Below are 17873 nucleotides of genomic sequence, written 5' to 3'. Positions count from 1 at the left end.
TCAGGGTTAGGATGGAACCCACGACCTCCTGTACACCAGGCGAGGTAGTCAACATCTACCCACCGTGATGATGAGAGAGAGAGACGCAGACTCCAAATATACAGCAGCAGCATTAGCAGGCAATGTCAGGGTTAGGATGGAACCCACGACCTCCTGTATACCAGGCGAGGTAGTCAACATCTACCCACCGTGATGATGAGAGAGAGACGCAGACTCCAAATATACAGCAGCAGCATTAGCAGGCAATGTCAGGGTCGGGATGGAACCCACGACTTCCTGGATACCAGGCGAGGTAGTTAACATCTCTCATAGCCACCGTGATGATGATGAGAGAGAGACGCAGACTCCAAATATACAGCAGCATTAGGCAATGTCAGGGTTGGGATGGAACCCACGACCTCCTGTATACCAGGCGAGGTAGTCAACATCTCTCATAGCCACCGTGATGATGATGAGAGAGAGAGACGCAGACTCCAAATATACAGCAGCATTAGCAGGCAATGTCAGGGTCGGGATGGAACCCACGACCTCCTGTACACCAGGCGAGGTAGTCAACATCTCATAGCTACCGTGGTGATGATGAGAGAGAGAGAGACGCAGACTCCAAATATACAGCAGCAGCATTAGCAGGCATTGTCAAGGTTAGGATGGAACCCACGACCTCCTGTATACCAGGCGAGGTAGTCAACATCTCATAGCCACCGTGATGACGATGAGAGAGAGAGACACGCAAACTCCAAATATACAGCAGCAGCAGGCATCGTCAGGGTCGGGATAGAACCCACGACCTCCTGTACACCAGGCGAGGTAGTCAACATCTCCTAGCCACCGTGATTATGAGAGACCCTGACTCCTATACAGCAGCAGCATTAGCAGGCAATGTCAGGGTTAGGATGGAACCCACAACCGCCTGTACACCAGGCGAGGTAGTTAACATCTCCTAGCCACCGTGATGATGATGAGAGAGACGCAGACTCCAAATATACAGCAGCAGCATTAGCAGGCGTTGTCAGGGTCTGGATGGAACCCACGACCTCCTGTACACCAGGCGAGGTAGTCAACATCTCCTAGCCACCGTGATGATGAGAGACCCTGACTCCTATACAGCAGCATTAGCAGGCAATGTCAGGGTTAGGATGGAACCCACGACATCCTGTACACCAGGCGAGGTAGTTAACATCTCCTAGCCACCGTGATGATGATGAGAGAGACGCAGACTCCAAATATACAGCAGCAGCAGCATTAGCAGGCGTTGTCAGGGTCGGGATGGAACCCACGACCTCCCTGTATACCAGGCGAGGTAGTTAACAGCACTAGTGTATAGTGTAGTGTACTAGTACAGCACTAGTATGTAGTGTAGTGTATAGTAGTGTAGTGTATAATGTAGTATATAGTGTAGTGTATAGTGTAGTATACTAGTACAGCACTAGAATGTAGTGTATAGTGTAGTGTACTAGTACATCACTAGTGTGTAGTGTAGTGTATAGTGTAGTGTACTAGTACAGCACTAGTGTGTAGTGTAGTGTATAGTGTAGTGTACTAGTACAGCACTAGTGTGTAGTGTAGTGTATAGTGTAGTGTACTAGTACAGCACTAGTGTGTAGTGTAGTGTATAGTGTAGTGTACTAGTACATCACTAGTCTGTAGTGTAGTGTATAGTGTAGTGTACTAGTACAGCACTAGTGTGTAGTGTAGTGTATAGTGTAGTGTACTAGTACAGCACTAGTGTTTAGTGTAGTGTATAGTGTAGCGTACTAGTACAGCACTAGTGTGTAGTGTAGTGTATAGTGTAGTGTATAGTGGGGTTTTTTGCAATCTAAGTACGTTTAGTGTAGTGTAGTATACTAGTACATCACTACACCGGTGTGTTGGAGAGCAAATCCACGACAATTAAAATCTAAGTACGACGTTTCGCCAGTAATCACAACCAGCTTCATCAGCTGACAGCCAGATTTGCGAAAACCCCCCTAATTCGCATTCGCCTGTATCGATTCGGGAATCGTTCTGTGGTGCGTAGGAATCGTTTAATCGATCGGGGGGGGGGGGTGTGTGTGGCGGGTTAGGGAGGCGATTAAGAAGCCCATCACCACCACCCCTGGCGCGTCGACTCAAACACACAAAAAAACACTCCTCACCCTTCCTCTACCTCATCTCACGCTCACCTCCAGCCCATCACCGTCTTGCTGCTGCTGCTGCCGAGTGAAATATAAAGCATGGCCGTTGTGCCCGAGGTGGTGTTCGTGCTGGGAGGACCCGGAGCTGGCAAAGGGACCCAGTGTGAGAAGATCGTGGAGGTGAGGAGGTGGAGGTGGTGGTGGTGGATGATGGATGAGGTGGTGGTGGTGGAGGTGAGGAGGAGGTGGTGGTGGTGGTGGATGATGGATGAGGTGGTGGTGGAGGTGAGGAGGAGGAGGTGGTGGTGGTGGAGGTGGATGATGGATGAGGTGGTGGTGGAGGTGAGGAGGAGGAGGTGGTGGAGGTGGTGGATGAGGTGGTGGTGGTGGTGGAGGTGGTGGATGATGGGTGAGGTGGTGGAGGTGAGGAGGAGGAGGTGGTGGTGGTGGTGGAGGTGGAGGTGGTGGTGGTGGAGGTGGAGGTGGTGGTGGTGGAGGTGGTGGTGGAGGTGAGGAGGAGGACGAGGAGGTGGTGGTGGTTGTGGATGAGATGGTGGAGGTGAGGAGGAGGAGGTGGTGGTGGATGATGGATGAGGTGGTGGTGGAGGTGAGGAGGAGGTGGAGGTGGTGGAGGTGGTGGATGATGGATGAGGTGGTGGTGGTGGAGGTGAGGAGGAGGAGGTGGAGGTGGTGGAGGTGGTGGATGATGGATGAGGTGGTGGTGGTGGAGGTGAGGAGGAGGAGGTGGTGGAGGTGGTGGATGAGGTGGTGGTGGTGGTGGTGGAGGTGGTGGATGATGGGTGAGGTGGTGGAGGTGAGGAGGAGGAGGTGGTGGAGGTGGTGGATAATGGATGAGGTGGTGGTGGTGGAGGTGAGGAGGAGGAGGTGGTGGTGGATGATGGATGAGGTGGTGGTGGTGGAGGTGAGGAGGAGGTGGAGGTGGTGGAGGTGGTGGATGATGGATGAGGTGGTGGTGGTGGTGGAGGTGGTGGAGGTGGTGGAGGTGGTGGATGATGGATGAGGTGGTGGTGGAGGTGAGGAGGAGGAGGTGGTGGAGGTGGTGGATGAGGTGGTGGTGGTGGTGGTGGAGGTGGTGGATGATGGGTGAGGTGGTGGTGGTGGAGGTGAGGAGGAGGTGGTGGAGGTGGTGGATGATGGATGAGGTGGTGGTGGTGGAGGTGAGGAGGAGGTGGTGGTGGTGGTGGAGGTGGATGAGGTGGTGGTGGTGAGGAGGTGGTGATGGAGGTGGTGGAGGTGGTGGATGAGGTGGAGGTTGACAGAGATGGGTGGTGGTGGTGGAGGTGAAGGATAGAGCGTTGGTGGTGGTGGATGAGGTGGTGGTGGTGGAGGTGAGGAGGAGGTGGAGGTGGTGGTGGTGGTGGATGAGGTGGAGGTTGACAGAGATGGCTGGTGGAGGAGGTGGAGGTGGTGCAGGTGGTGGATGATGGATGAGGTGGAGGTTGACAGAGATGGGTGGTGGAGGTGAAGGATAGAGCGTTGGTGGTGGTGGAGGTGGATGAGGTTAGGGTGGTGGTGGTGGATGAGGTTGGAGTGGTGGTGGTGGAGGTGGTGGATGAGGTTAGAGTGGTGGTGGAGGTGGTGGATGAGGTTAGAGTGGTGGTGGTGGAGTTGGATGAGGTTAGAGTGGTGGTGGTGGATGAGGTTAGAGTGGTGGTGGAGGTGGATGGGGTTAGAGTGGTGGTGGATGAGGTCAGAGTGGTGGTGGAGGTGGATGGGGTTAGAGTGGTGGTGGAGGTGGTGGATGAGGTTAGAGTGGTGGTGCTGGTGGAGGTGGTGGTGGAGGTGAGAGCGAGGAGGAGGTGAGAGTCTGGTGCAGGCTCTGTGTGCGGGGCGGTGACACGGTGAGAGACAGTGGTGTGTGTAGTGTAGTATACGGTGTAGTGTATAGTGTAGTATACAGTGTAGTGTATAGTGTAGTGTACAGTGTAGTGTATAGTGTATAGTGTAGTATACAGTGTAGTGTGTAGTATACAGTGTAGTATACAGTGTAGTGTAGTGTTTAGTGTAGTATATAGTGTAATATACAGTGTATAGTGTAGTGTATAGTGTATTATACTAGTACAGCACTAGTATGTGGTGCAGTGTATAGTGTAGTATACAGTGTAGTGTATAGTGTAGTGTATAGTGTAGTATACTAGTACAGCACTAGTATGTGGTGTAGTGTATAGTGTAGTATACTAGTACAGCACTAGTATGTGGTGTCGTGTATAGTGTAGTGTATAGTGTAGTATAATAGTACAGCACTAGTATGTAGTGTATAGTGTAGTATACTAGTACAGCACTAGTATGTAGTGTAGTATACAGTGTAGTATACAGTGTAGTGTATAGTGTAATGTAAAGTGTAGTGTGTAGTATAAAAAACACACTTGTGGCGTAAGGCCACAAAAGTGGGGCGTTGGTGAACGTGACAACGGCTAATGTTGGTCAGGTTAGCAGTGTTCGTTCACCATCGCTGCCAACGGAGCCACCGCCGCGTTGTTCACCGCAGTGGCATTGCCACGTTGTTCACCGCAGTGGCATTGCCACGTTCACCGCGGTGGCATTGCCACGTTGTTCACCGCAGTGGCATTGCCGCGTTGTTCACCGCAGTGGCATTGCCACGTTGTTCACCGCGGTGGCATTGCCACGTTGTTCACCGCGGTGGCATTGCCACGTTGTTCACCGCGGTGGCATTGCCACGTTGTTCACCGCAGTGGCATTGCCACGTTGTTCACCGCGGTGGCATTGCCACGTTGTTCACCGCGGTGGCATTGTCACGTTGTTCACCGCGGTGGCATTGCCACGTTGTTCACCGCGGTGGCATTGCCACGTTCACCGCGGTGGCATTGCCACGTTGTTCACCGCAGTGGCATTGCCGCGTTGTTCACCACAGTGGCATTGCCACGTTCACCGCGGTGGCATTGCCACGTTGTTTACCGCAGTGGCATTGCCACGTTGTTCACCGCGGTGGCATTGCCATGTTGTTCACCGCAGTGGCATTGCCACGTTCACCGCAGTGGCATTGCCACGTTGTTCACCGCAGTGGCATTGCCACGTTGTTCACCGCAGTGGCATTGCCACGTTGTTCACCGCAGTGGCATTGCCGCGTTGTTCACCGCGGTGGCATTGCCACGTTCACCGCGGTGGCATTGCCACGTTGTTCACCGCGGTGGCATTGCCACGTTGTTCACCGCGGTGGCATTGCCACGTTGTTCACCGCGGTGGCATTGCCACGTTGTTCACCGCGGTGGCATTGCCACGTTCACCGCGGTGGCATTGCCACGTTGTTCACCGCAGTGGCATTGCCATGTTGTTCACCGCAGTGGCATTGCCACGTTGTTCACCGCAGTGGCATTGCCACGTTGTTCACCGCAGTGGCATTGCCGCGTTCACCGCAGTGGCATTGCCACGTTGTTCACCGCAGTGGCATTGCCACGTTGTTCACCGCGGTGGCATTGCCACGTTGTTCACCGCGGTGGCATTGCCACGTTGTTCATTGCAGTGGCATTGCCACGTTGTTCACCGCGGTGGCATTGCCACGTTGTTCACCGCGGTGGCATTGCCACGTTCACCGCAGTGGCATTGCCGCGTTGTTCACCGCAGTGGCATTGCCTCGTTGTTCACCGCAGTGGCATTGCCACGTTGTTCACCGCAGTGGCATTGCCACGTTGTTCACCGCAGTGGCATTGCCACGTTGTTCACCGCAGTGGCATTGCCACGTTGTTCACCGCAGTGGCAGTGCAGTAATTTTGGCACTGAGGAGAGGGCACCTTCAGTTGCCCCCGTGTGAAGTGATGCAATCTTGGTTTGAAGTTTTCGTGACTGCAGGAATCCCACAATCTGGTTCTTTTCGGTTAAGTCACGTAGGTAAAAAATAAAGTACATCACGGCGTTTCGATTGCAACACGAGCAATCATCATCAGGAGGGAAAGCCACAGCAATATTTTTTTCTTGAGTGATGCAATGTTGTCACCTCGCCGATTAGCACGGTTGGCTACGTACGGTGCGAAAGAAGTTCAACACACACTATGCCACTATACACTACTACACACTACACTATTATACACTATACTACTACACACTACACTACTATACACTACTACACACTACACTACTACACACTACACTACTATACACTACATACGACACAACTCTACACTACAGTATACACTACACTACTATACACTACACTACTATACACTACACTACAGTATACACTACACCACTATACACTACTATACACTACATACGACACAACTCTACACTACAGTATACACTACACCACTATACTATACACGACATACGACACAACTCTACACTACAGTATACACTCCACTACTATACACTACACTACTACACACTACACTACAGTATACACTACACCACTATACACTACTATACACTACATACGACACAACTCTACACTACAGTATACACTACACCACTATACTATACACGACATACGACACAACTCTACACTACAGTATACACTCCACTACTATACACTACACTACTACACACTACACTATTATACACTATACTACTACACACTACACTACTATACACTACACTACAGTATACACTACACTACTATACACTATACTACTACAGTATACACTTCACCGCACCTCCTGATTAGCACAGTTGGCTACGTACGGTGCGGAAGAAGTCCAACACACACTACACTACTACACTACACTATACACTACTATAGTGCAGTATACACTACACCGCACCTCCGATTGGCACAGTTGACTACGTAGGGTGCGAAAGAAGTCCTACATACATACAGTACGTACGATGAACGACCTACTTGGTCAGTACTGTACAGGCAGCTGGTTCCAGATGTCTTGTGACCCTTCCTCCCAATCAATTGACATCCTTTGCGCATTCGTTTTAGTTTTAAAGAAGGGACGTCTGGACCAACCCTGTACCGCATTGACAATCGAGCGCTGTCTCTGTGTGTGTGTGTGCGTGCACTTGCAGGGTGTGGTCTTGATGAGTCTCGCACAAAGATCCACCGTTTGTACGCCCTAAGACTTGTGGTGGAGCAAGTGCTGTTAGGAGCGAGTGGCTAGCACCTGTGAAGGTCATCACGGCGCACGAGGTTGGGTGGGCGACCGGCACCGCGCCCGGCCGCCTTTGTCTCCCCCAGTGGCGATGTTTTATTCACCCGTCGCACCAGGGCATGCTCCCCTCGAGGCCGAGTCGAATCTAGGGGCTCAAAACAATCGTCGCTGGTGTTTGGCCGTGAGCGGGAATCGAACTCGGGTCGCCGGGTTAGTCGGGCAGCGTGGCGCTCACCGCTACACCACCGCTCTCCTTGACGCACTCACCGTCACGACACACCTACAGTCTGGCGCGTCTGCACCCCCTCTCGCAGCCACGCACGCACGCACGCATTCACACACGCGCACAGCCATGCAGTCTCACGCACAGCTTCACACTCGTACGCACACCCGTCAAATGCTCCCACGCTTAGCAGCGCACACGCTTACACTCCCACACACACCCACTCTCACGTGCAGCACACACTCACCCACGCAACATCACACACCCATACACTCCCACAGACCATACATCACACGCCCATGCACTCCCACAGGCACCTTTACAATCCCACCCACACATCACACACCCATGCACTCCCACAGACACCTTTACAATCCCACCCACACATCACACACCCATGCACTCCCACGGACACCTTGATAATCCCACCCACACATCACACACCCATGCACTCCCACGGACACCTTGACAATCCCACCCACACATCACTCACCCATGCACTCCCATGGACACCTTGACAATCCCACCCACATATCACACACCCATGCACTCCCACGGACACCTTGACAATCCCTCGCACACACCCATGCACTCCCACGGACACCTTGACAATCCCACCCACACATCACACACCCATGCACTCCCACGGGCACCTTTACAATCCCACCCACACATCACACACCCATGCACTCCCACTGACACCTTGACAAACCCTCGCACACATCACACACCCATTCACTCCTACGGACACCTTGACAACCCCACCCACACATCACACACTCATGCACTCCCACGGGCACCTTTACAATCCCACCCACACATCACACACCCATGCACTCCCACGGACACCTTGACAACCCCACCCACACATCACACACCCATGCACTCCCACGGACACCTTTACAATCCCACCCACACATCACACACCCATGCACTTCCACGGACACCTTGACAATCCCACCCACACATCACACACCCATGCATTCCCACGGACACCTTTACAATCCCACCCACACATCACACACCCATGCACTCCCACGGACACCTTTACAATCCCACCCACACATCACACACCCATGCACTCCCACGGACACCTTTACAATCCCACCCACACATCACACACCCATGCACTCCCACAGACACCTTTACAATCCCACCCACACATCACACACCCATGCACTCCCACGGACACCTTGACAATCCCACCCACACATCACTCACCCATGCACTCCCACGGACACCTTGACAATCCCACCCACATATCACACACCCATGCACTCCCACGGACACCTTGACAATCCCTCGCACACACCCATGAACTCCCATGGACACCTTGACAATCCCACCCACACATCACTCACCCATGCACTCCCACGGACACCTTGACAATCCCACCCACATATCACACACCCATGCACTCCCACGGACACCTTGACAATCCCTCGCACACACCCATGCACTCCCATGGACACCTTGACAATCCCACCCACACACCACACACCCATGCACTCCCACGGGCACCTTGACAACCCCACCCACACATCACACACCCATGCACTCCCACTGACACCTTGACAATCCCACCCACACATCACACACCCATGCACTCCCACGGACACCTTGACAATCCCACCCACACACCACACACCCATGCACTCCCACTAACACCTTGACAATCCCACCCACACATTACACACCCATGCACTCCCACGGACACCTTGACAATCCCACACACCCATGCACTCCCACGGACACCTTGACAATCCCACCCACACATCACACACCCATGCACTCCCACAGGCACCTTGACAATCCCACCCACACATCACACACCCATGCACTCCCACGGGCACCTTGACAAACCCTCGCACACCCTTGGACACTGAGCAACGCCTGGGACCATTCTCACTGTCCTGACTGCCAGGGAAGGGACATTCAGAGACGGTGATGCCTTTATTGACTGCAATCGCAACTTTAATATACCTTTCGGGTTTTTTTTCTGTTATCTAGGCTGAAACTATCACGCTCGCTGCAATTTGAAAATCCGGTTTTAATTACATACGGGCCAAAGGCTGACTTAATCGTTTTCAAAAATGCTAAATATTTTCTGAAATGTGACTATTGGGACATTCTTCCCTGCGTTCTTGATGGCTGCCCAACACATCACGGTTGGCTAAACGCAAACACATCCCACAAACCGCGGTCTCTCTAATAAACAAATAATATATTTCTTTTTTAAAACTACAATCCGGAAGAGCTCCTCTTGTCCACCACTCTTGTTACCCGCCACGTGGCCCAGCAACGGCGCGTTAAACCGCTCGTCGCAGAGTTTCGCGGTTCGAGCAGAGCGGGCTCCCTGGTTAATACCGCGGTGCGGATCAACCGTGAAGAATACTACGCGCGCATTTCCTTAACCCACAGTGGACGCGAGAGATCCGCGCTGTGAAAACACCGATTAATCGGTGGCGTTGACCTCCTGGTCAGTCCGCGATAACACTCGAAAACTCCGCACCGATAGATTCATTGCCAGGCAGTCTTCCCCCCCCCCCCCAAATCCGGGTACTAACCAGGCTCAACCCCCCCTGCTTAGCTCACCGAGAGCCGGAGATATTGGGCAACGTTCCACATGAATTTTGTCGTGGGCGTTGGCTGTGCGAGTTGGGAGGTTATTTGCAGGAAGCGAGAGTCGGGGTGTGCCGTGACATTAAAAAGGGCTGCAGGCGAGGGCGGTGTGTGTGTGTGCATGCGTGCGTTATGTGTGTGGTCGGATGGAATGGAATACGACTTCACAAAGAGCAAGTGACCAGACGGGTTTGAACTCTTGCGTCCTGTGCAAGTGAACCGCACAGAAACAGCAATGAACACTATCGGCGGGATATCATCAAAGGTTAGGATTTTACGGACGGTGTTATAGGGTCAGTGTTGGGGTCAGAGACAGTGTTAGTGCCAGGATCGGTGCGAAGGTCGGGATGGGTGTTGGTGCCACAGTTTTGGGGCACACGCGTGAAACGCGGTTCTAAACTTCATTTGGCAAAATTCCAGCTGTGAGAGTTAAAGACTCGTTTGATTATCACGACATTTAGATTGCGGCTATGTGCGTGTGTGCGCGCACCTGGGTGTTGTGCCGTGTGCGTCTGCATGCCTGTTTTTTGCCGTGTGCCTGTGCGTGCTAGGTGTGTTTCCACGTCTCTCTCCGCGCGCTTGCATGCTTGTCTACGGGTGCACGTGAAAGTGTGCCCCAGGCCTGCGCATTACGTGACGTGCCCCCGTGCTGCCCGCGGCTGACTAAGCACGCACGCTTTGCTCCGCGCTGCTGAACCCTTCGCAGACCTTTGGCTACACCCACCTCTCCGCGGGGGACTTGCTGCGGGCGGAGAGGTCGCGCAAGGGGTCGGAGTTCGGCACTCTCATCGAGAAGTGCATACGGGACGGCAGCATCGTGCCTGTGGAGATCACGCTCGCCCTGCTCAAGAAAGTACGGCGCACGTACCCTCGTATCCGTCTACCCGCTGCCCTGCGGCCCCGCGTACCCACGTACCTGTGTACTCGCGTCCCCGCGTACCCACGTACCTGTGCACTCATGTCCCTGCATCCCTGTGTCCTTGCGTACCAACGTACCTATGCACCCATGAACCTATCCCTGTGTACCCACGTATCTGTGTACCCATGTACTTGCATCCCCGCTTCCCCGTTTACTCACTTACCCGTATCCCTGCGTCCCCACGTCCCCGCGAACCCGTGTAACTGTGTAGTGAACCCGTGGCCCCCCCTCGGCCTTCGATGGCCTTTAATGGCCTCAGAGTGGGCTCATTGCCGTGGGTGCTGGCTCAGTGTCTTCGATAAGGCCGTTATGAACAACCATTTGAGAGAGGCACCCATACAGACCCAGGGCTCGAACCCGTACTCTTCGAAGCGCTGGCTTTAGTTTCTCTGACACGGCCAACTTTGTTGAGCTGTCATTTGTGGTCGCTTCTGAAAAATAAGCTAATCCCTCAGTGGTCCTTGCCTTGTAGGAATGGGGGTGGTTTAGTTGTTGTATTTGTCTGGGTCTGGGTGATTTGTTAATCTTTCTTGTACTTTGCACTGCTGCCGTGGTTTTCGTTCCTGTTTGTTGTTTGTAACGTTCTTTGCAGCTCATCAGATTCCTCCTGCAGTATAAACTACAACATTCTGATTCTGGTAAACCTCCTGAGACCCGGCCTCCCTCCTCCCCATCATCCTCCTCCCTCCTCTTCTCTCCTCCTCCTCCTCCTCCTCCTCGCTCGCTCGCCCCCAGGCGATGGAGGAGACGATGGCGAAGGATCCAAGCAAGAATCTGTTCCTCATCGACGGTTTCCCGCGCAACAAGGACAACCTGGAGGGCTGGCAGCGTCACATGGGCGGCAAGGCCCACGTCAAGTTTGTCCTCTTCTTCGACTGCAGCAACGAGGCAAATACGTTTGAAGCGTATCACTTGAACAATATGTTGAGTGTGAGCTTAACCCCCCCGTCTCCCACCTCCCTCCCTCCCACCCCCTCTCCCCCTTCCTCCCACCCGGCCACCAGATTGGTTGAGGCACCCGTTGCAATCGGCGAGGATGATTAAGTCGTGGTTTAGATTACAGAGCCCATGGTACTTTACACCGGGGAACACATTCTCCTCCTCGTCTTCTTCAGTCATCTGCCATGTTCCATCCACTGCTGGATGACCCCCCCCACCCACCGCGGGCTGGCTGGCCGGGGAGCGTGGGACACAAAGAGGAGTGATGAGGAGTGATGCGGAGGTGAGGAGTTGTGCCGTTCGGTCTCACACAGGTCTGCATCGATCGCTGCATGGAGCGGGGCAAGAGCAGTGGACGGTCGGACGACAACAGAGAGAGCCTCATCAAGCGGTGAGGAAGTCTCGCCCCCTTGCGGCTGGCCCACCCCCCGATTCGCCCGCCCTCAACGCATCTGTGGTTGGGTCCGCCAACCCACTCCCCCACCCCCTCCTCCATCCTCATGGAGTCGCCGGCTCAATGGCCGCCGCGGTGTCGGGGTGGCGTTTAACGGGCCACCCGTCCCCCCCCCCCGCCCCCACCGCCTCCGCCTCCCCGGCAGGATCGAGACGTACCTGACGTCCACCAAGCCCATCATCGACAGCTACAGCGTGGAGGGGAAGGTTCAGCGCGTCGATGCGGCCGGCGCCGTGGCCGAGGTGAGGGCGGCTCCCGGCCGCGCGTGGGCGAGGGGTCGGCCCCGGCTCGTCGATTAGATTCGGGCTCGCTCGCTAGCGCCTCGCTCAAATAACACGGTCACAAGGATGTTTTTGCAAGTCTGTGGGGGGGTCTCTGCGTGGGTATATCGTGTCTCTGTGTGAATATGTGGGTTTCTGTGTGAGTCTGCGGGTCTCTGTGTGTGAATCTGTGGGTTTCAGTGTGAGTCTGCGGGTCTCTGTGTGTGAATCTGTGGGTTTCTGTGTGAATCTGCGGGTCTTTGTGTGTGAATCTGTGGGTTTCTGTGTGAGTCTGCGGGTCTCTGTGTGTGAATCTGTGGGTTTATGTGTGAGTCTGCGGGTCTCTGTGTGTGAATCTGTGGGTTTCTGTGTGAGTCTGCGGGTCTCTGTGTGAATCTGTGGGTTTCTGTGTGAGTCTGTAGTTGTCTGTGTCGATCTATGGGTTACTGTCGAAATCTCGACCTCCTGTATACCAGGCGAGGTAGTTAACATCTCGCCACCGTGGCGCCCAAGTAGCCCACAGAGCCAGGCCAGACATCTCGCCCGTCCGTTCCACCACAGCCCTAGCCATTCGATTTCTCTTGTGTGTGGCCAATAGCGGTGAATCGCGTGGTAAGCATTCGCAACAAGCGGCGTTGTCAAGTAATTCACCCTCACTGGCCATGCGAATAAATCGGAATTACCTTTTTGCTACTTTGCCCGGTTTATGACGATTCGGCCTCTGGCCACGGACCGCTGTAAAAATCGCGAGCGGGCGCGGTTGCATCCGGCCGCGGCGTTTCCCGCGACAAGCAATGCCCACGGCCTTTGACCTCATGTGTGTGTGCCGCTGCTTCCGTGTCCTCTGTCCGCAGGTGTTTGCCGAAGTCAAGAAGGTGTTTGAGAAGAAGTGACTCCCCCAGTCGCACTCCGAGCGCGCCGAGTCCAAGGCAGTTGTCGAACTCGGCTTGTTTAATTTCTTCACTTTTTCTCTCCCCCTCCCCCCCGGGGTCGTCGGCGCTTCTCGCAAAATGGGATACTACGAACGGTGAATGACGGTGGTGGTGGTGGTGATGATGATAATCATGCGATCAATTTTTTTATTCAGGGAATTGACATTCTGAGGAAGTGCGCGTGAGTGAGTGTGCGCGTGCGTGCATGGTGGCGTCGGGCTGTGACGGTGGCCTGAACTTGTTCGCTTGGGAACATCGTCGCGATCGTCAACATCATGAACACATCTATCACGGTTAGCTAGGGTACGGCGCGAAAGAAGTTCTACACACATACGTACACGATCATCGTCAACGTCACCCTCAACATCAACAACACCAACATCCTTAACATCGTCGACAACATCATCGTCGTCGCCGTCATTGTCGACAACTGACTTCGTCAGTCGTCGTGACACCGTAGATAGCGCAGTGCCCGGCGCTTGCGTTTCTACACCGCCATCTCTGTTTACAGAATCGGCACTGCCCGTCACGACGACACCACGCACGTACAGCTCGGCTCAGAAACCCACCCCCCCCTCACCCCCACACACCTCCTTCGCTCCAAACACCGGCTAAGGATTCCGAAAGAGAGCCGAGCTTCCGCCGCAACGGGCATGGCCGGCGGTCGCTCGCAGCCAGCCAATCAGCCGCCTCCTGGCGCAACCACTCGCTCGGGCGCGGCAGATAAAGCGGTCGCGCGATTGATCCCGAGAAGGCGGCCTCGGTCACGCGACGGGTGGCTGGGCCACGGGGCCCGGGGCTTGGCATCTGTATATTTAAGTCGCGCGCTTCAAACGTATTTATCGTCATGTTCCGTTCGGCGTCAGGACTCGCAATGCGATGGAAAAAAATTATCATCACGGAAATAACAGATTAGCAGTTAGCCCAGCGGGGGCCCCGGGTGGCTCCGGCGGCCGGAGACGCCGAGGGCCTGGGTTCCAACCCGGGTCTCGGCCGCCCAACCACAGTGATTGCACCACAGCGGTTCCAAGTGCAGAGAGTTGATGGTCTCACCTGTGACTGACACAGAGACCCAGAGACTCGCATAGAGACCCGTAGACTCGCACAGATATCCATAGACTTGCATAGAGACCCGTAGACTCGCATAGAGACCCATAGACTCACGTAGAGACCCGTAGACTTGCATAGAGACCCATAGACTCACACATAGAGACTCATAGACTCGCATATAGACCCATAGACTCACATAGAGACCCGTAGACTCGCATAGAGACCCATAGACTCACAGAGAGTCCCGTAGACTTGCATAGAGACCCATAGACGCACACAGAGACCCATAGACTCGCATAGAGACCCATAGACTCACATAGTGACCCATAGACTCACATAGAGACCCATAGACTCACATAGAGACCCACAGACTCACATAGAAACCCACAGACTCACATAGAGACCCATAGACTTGCACAGATATCCATAGACTCGCATAGAGACCCATAGACTCGCATAGAGACCCATAGACTCGCATAGAGACCCATAGACTCGCATAGAGACCCGTAGACTCGCATAGAGACCCGTAGACTCGCATAGAGACCCATAGACTCGCATAGAGACCCATAGACTCGCATAGAGACCCGTAGACTCACATAGAGACCCACAGACTCGCATAGAGACCCGTAGACTCGCATAGAGATTAAAGCCGGTTCTCAAGCAGTGAGTTGATGGTCTCAGCCCGGTCACCAATGACAGCACAATAAAATTTTAGTTTTTTTTATCGTTGCTTAATTTGGCGAAATTCCAGCTCCGAGAATGATAAAATATCAGCTTTAACTGCCAAGCGACCAAACATTACTCATCATATCAGGTGCACGGTGGTGGTGGGGGGGGGGAAGGGGTCCTGCCCCCTCGTGTTTGTGTGTGTGTGGATAAAGAGCTATCACTTGAAAGGAACTTCAGAAGGTGTTCCGCAGTTTTGACCGCAGAGAGCGACGCGCTGCCCTCCCAGAGTTTCCGCCTCGCGGTCGATGCAAAGACGACGATTACGACGCCGCCGACACCAGCCGCATCGTCACCGGGTTGTAAGAAGACATCCCCCCCCCCCCAAACCTCCTCGCTTGAACGCAACACCCCCTTTCAGATCTGCTCGCTATGCGCGTGCAATTTGTACCACTCCGCTTGGCCCCACGCGAATCCTCCCCCTTAGCCGCTGGCACAGCCGGGCCGGGCCGGTGTGAGCGGGGGCGGCGGCGGCGGCGGTGGCGGTGGCATCGCCGTACTGGTGGGTTTCCCACCGGCCAGGCCGCGACCACGCCGTGACGCCGCCGCTGGCCTTGCGAGCCACGTGTGTGTGTGTGTTGATCTTCTTTCACCCACGTGGCTCGGGGGGGCCAAGCAGGGCCAGGGGAGGTGGGGGTGGGGTTAACGACGCGTCCGCCGTGCGGTGCGATGTCACTGGTGACTGAAGAAGCTCCACGAGATGGCGGCATCCAGCGAGTCTGTGCGGGGGGGGGGGGGGGGGGCGATTAAATTACCGCCTGTGTGTGTGCACTCTATGACCCCGGCGACCCGAGTTCGATTCCCGCTCACGGCCATTATCTGAACTGCTCCTGGGCCTCCCCTAGGTGGACTCGGCTTCAAATGAGTACCTGGTGCGGTGTGTAAAATCATCGGCACTCGGGAGACAAAGGCGGTCGGGCGTGGTGCTGGCCACCCACCCCCTTCGTGTGCCGTTCCGGCCTTCAAAGGCGCTGCTCGCAATTTGCGCTTGCCACAGCAGACGGTTCAGGCTGCACGGGACATCTTTGTCTTCTTTGTGCGAGTGTGTGAATGTCGCACGGCTCAGCTTGTGCGGTGGGTAAAATGAAATCTGGCCCCTCGTGAGCCGTGCCCGGGGCTGGCTTGGCACGGCACCGGCACGGCTCGGGCGTGCCGGTGGAAAAAGCGGTGTCGGTGGACTGCTCGATTCGCGTCGCACGATCGCTCCGCAGGGGGTTTACCAAAGCCCTAGGGCCGTGACGTCGTCCGCTTTTCCCAGCGTGCGTGCGTGCGTCGCTCGCTCTGCGTGTGACGTTCGTGATACTCCTCGTGTTTATTTTTTCGTAGCGTTTTTGTTGGGTGGTCTTTGTGTCCCACCTTTGATAACTTTTCTTTGGCTCGCGGTTTTTTTAGTTTTTTTTGCGCGTGCGTGTGCGTGCGTGTGCGTGCGTGTGTGTGTGTGTGCCCGTGTGTTACGTACGGATCTTCCTTGATTTGTTTCGTCGCGGCGATTTGAAATCGCTCTTTGCGTCTTCTTCTTGTTTCTCAGTCCCCGTCCGTCGGATCGTGTCGTTTCCTCCGAACGTATCTGGTGCAAATAAAGGTGGCGGCGGTGGTGGCGGTGAGACGATGTCGCTGGTTGTTGGCACGCTGTGGCTGACCGCGGCGAATGCGACAAGGGGAGCTCGAACGGGCGCGTTGCTTTAGCAAGCTACGCTCCTTTGGGGGGTAGGGGGGTAGGGGGGGGGTGCCTATGGAAGCCACTTCGGAAGAAGTTGATGGGAGCGCGAGAGAGGCAAGACTGAGGGTGTGGAAGGCTGAGCGGAGCGTGCGCTCCTTCAGCGGAGGAGGAACGGCAAAACGACACCAACTCTCAACTCCTGAAGCCCTCTCGTCGTGGTGAGCAGACCTCTCGACATTGGCATCGAGCTCTTGAACATCGAGCTCATGAACGGTCCAGCTCATGAACGGTCCAGCTCATGAACGGTCCAGCTCATGAACGTCCAATGGTGGAGACAGGATTTGCAGGTAGTGGGGGCAACCCCTCCAGCAATGAAAAATGATAGAGAGGAGTTGTTAGTAAGGAGTTGTGAGTAAGGAGTTGTAAGTAAGAAGTTGTGAGTAAGGAGTTGTGAGTAAGTAATACGTTGTTAGTAAGGAGTTGTTAGTAAGGTCTCATTAGTAAGAAGTTGTTAGTAATAAGTAAGGACTTGTCCCTTGCTTTTTATTGGACGCGTGTGCGGCGATGACGCAGACATCGATCGAGGGGTCGAATTCAAACCGCGTTGTGTGATCGCCATCGCGCTCGCTGAAGGTGTCGATGCCTTCAGGGAAGTCGTGGACTCTGTGTTCGCAGCTGCGCACAATTCTGAGTCACTTATAACCGATTTGCCGTTACTTATTGCCAATTATGGACTCAGACTATTGTCCTATCATCTCGTAGAGTCCCTGGCACGTAATAATATACTACACAGTGGCAGTGGGGGGGTCGCAAAATTCCGATGTATTACTAATAAACTCCAATGATGATCCGATCGAAATCCCTCATTTCGATCGGATCATTGGGGGGGGGGGGGGCACGTGCCA

At 54.4% G+C, this 17873-nt stretch overlaps 1 protein-coding gene across 1 annotated transcript; it reads left to right on the top strand.

Annotated features, from left to right (window-relative positions):
• Window positions 1–2022: 2022 nt before the first annotated feature.
• On the top strand, window positions 2023–16912 carry CMPK1 (cytidine/uridine monophosphate kinase 1). Its single transcript, XM_032953742.2, has 6 exons — window positions 2023–2294; window positions 10735–10881; window positions 11683–11835; window positions 12201–12277; window positions 12486–12582; window positions 13455–16912. The coding sequence occupies exons 1-6, from the start codon at window positions 2214–2216 to the stop codon at window positions 13491–13493; spliced, it is 594 nt and encodes a 197-aa protein (XP_032809633.2). The 5' UTR covers window positions 2023–2213; the 3' UTR covers window positions 13494–16912.
• The last annotated feature ends 961 nt before the right edge of the window (window positions 16913–17873 follow it).

Source organism: Petromyzon marinus, chromosome 1, assembly GCF_048934315.1.
Source record: "Petromyzon marinus isolate PM22_M1 ecotype Great Lakes invasive population chromosome 1, UKy_Petmar_22M1.pri1.0, whole genome shotgun sequence".
Taxonomy (NCBI): domain Eukaryota; kingdom Metazoa; phylum Chordata; class Hyperoartia; order Petromyzontiformes; family Petromyzontidae; genus Petromyzon; species Petromyzon marinus.
This window is presented reverse-complemented; position numbering and strand designations above follow the sequence as displayed.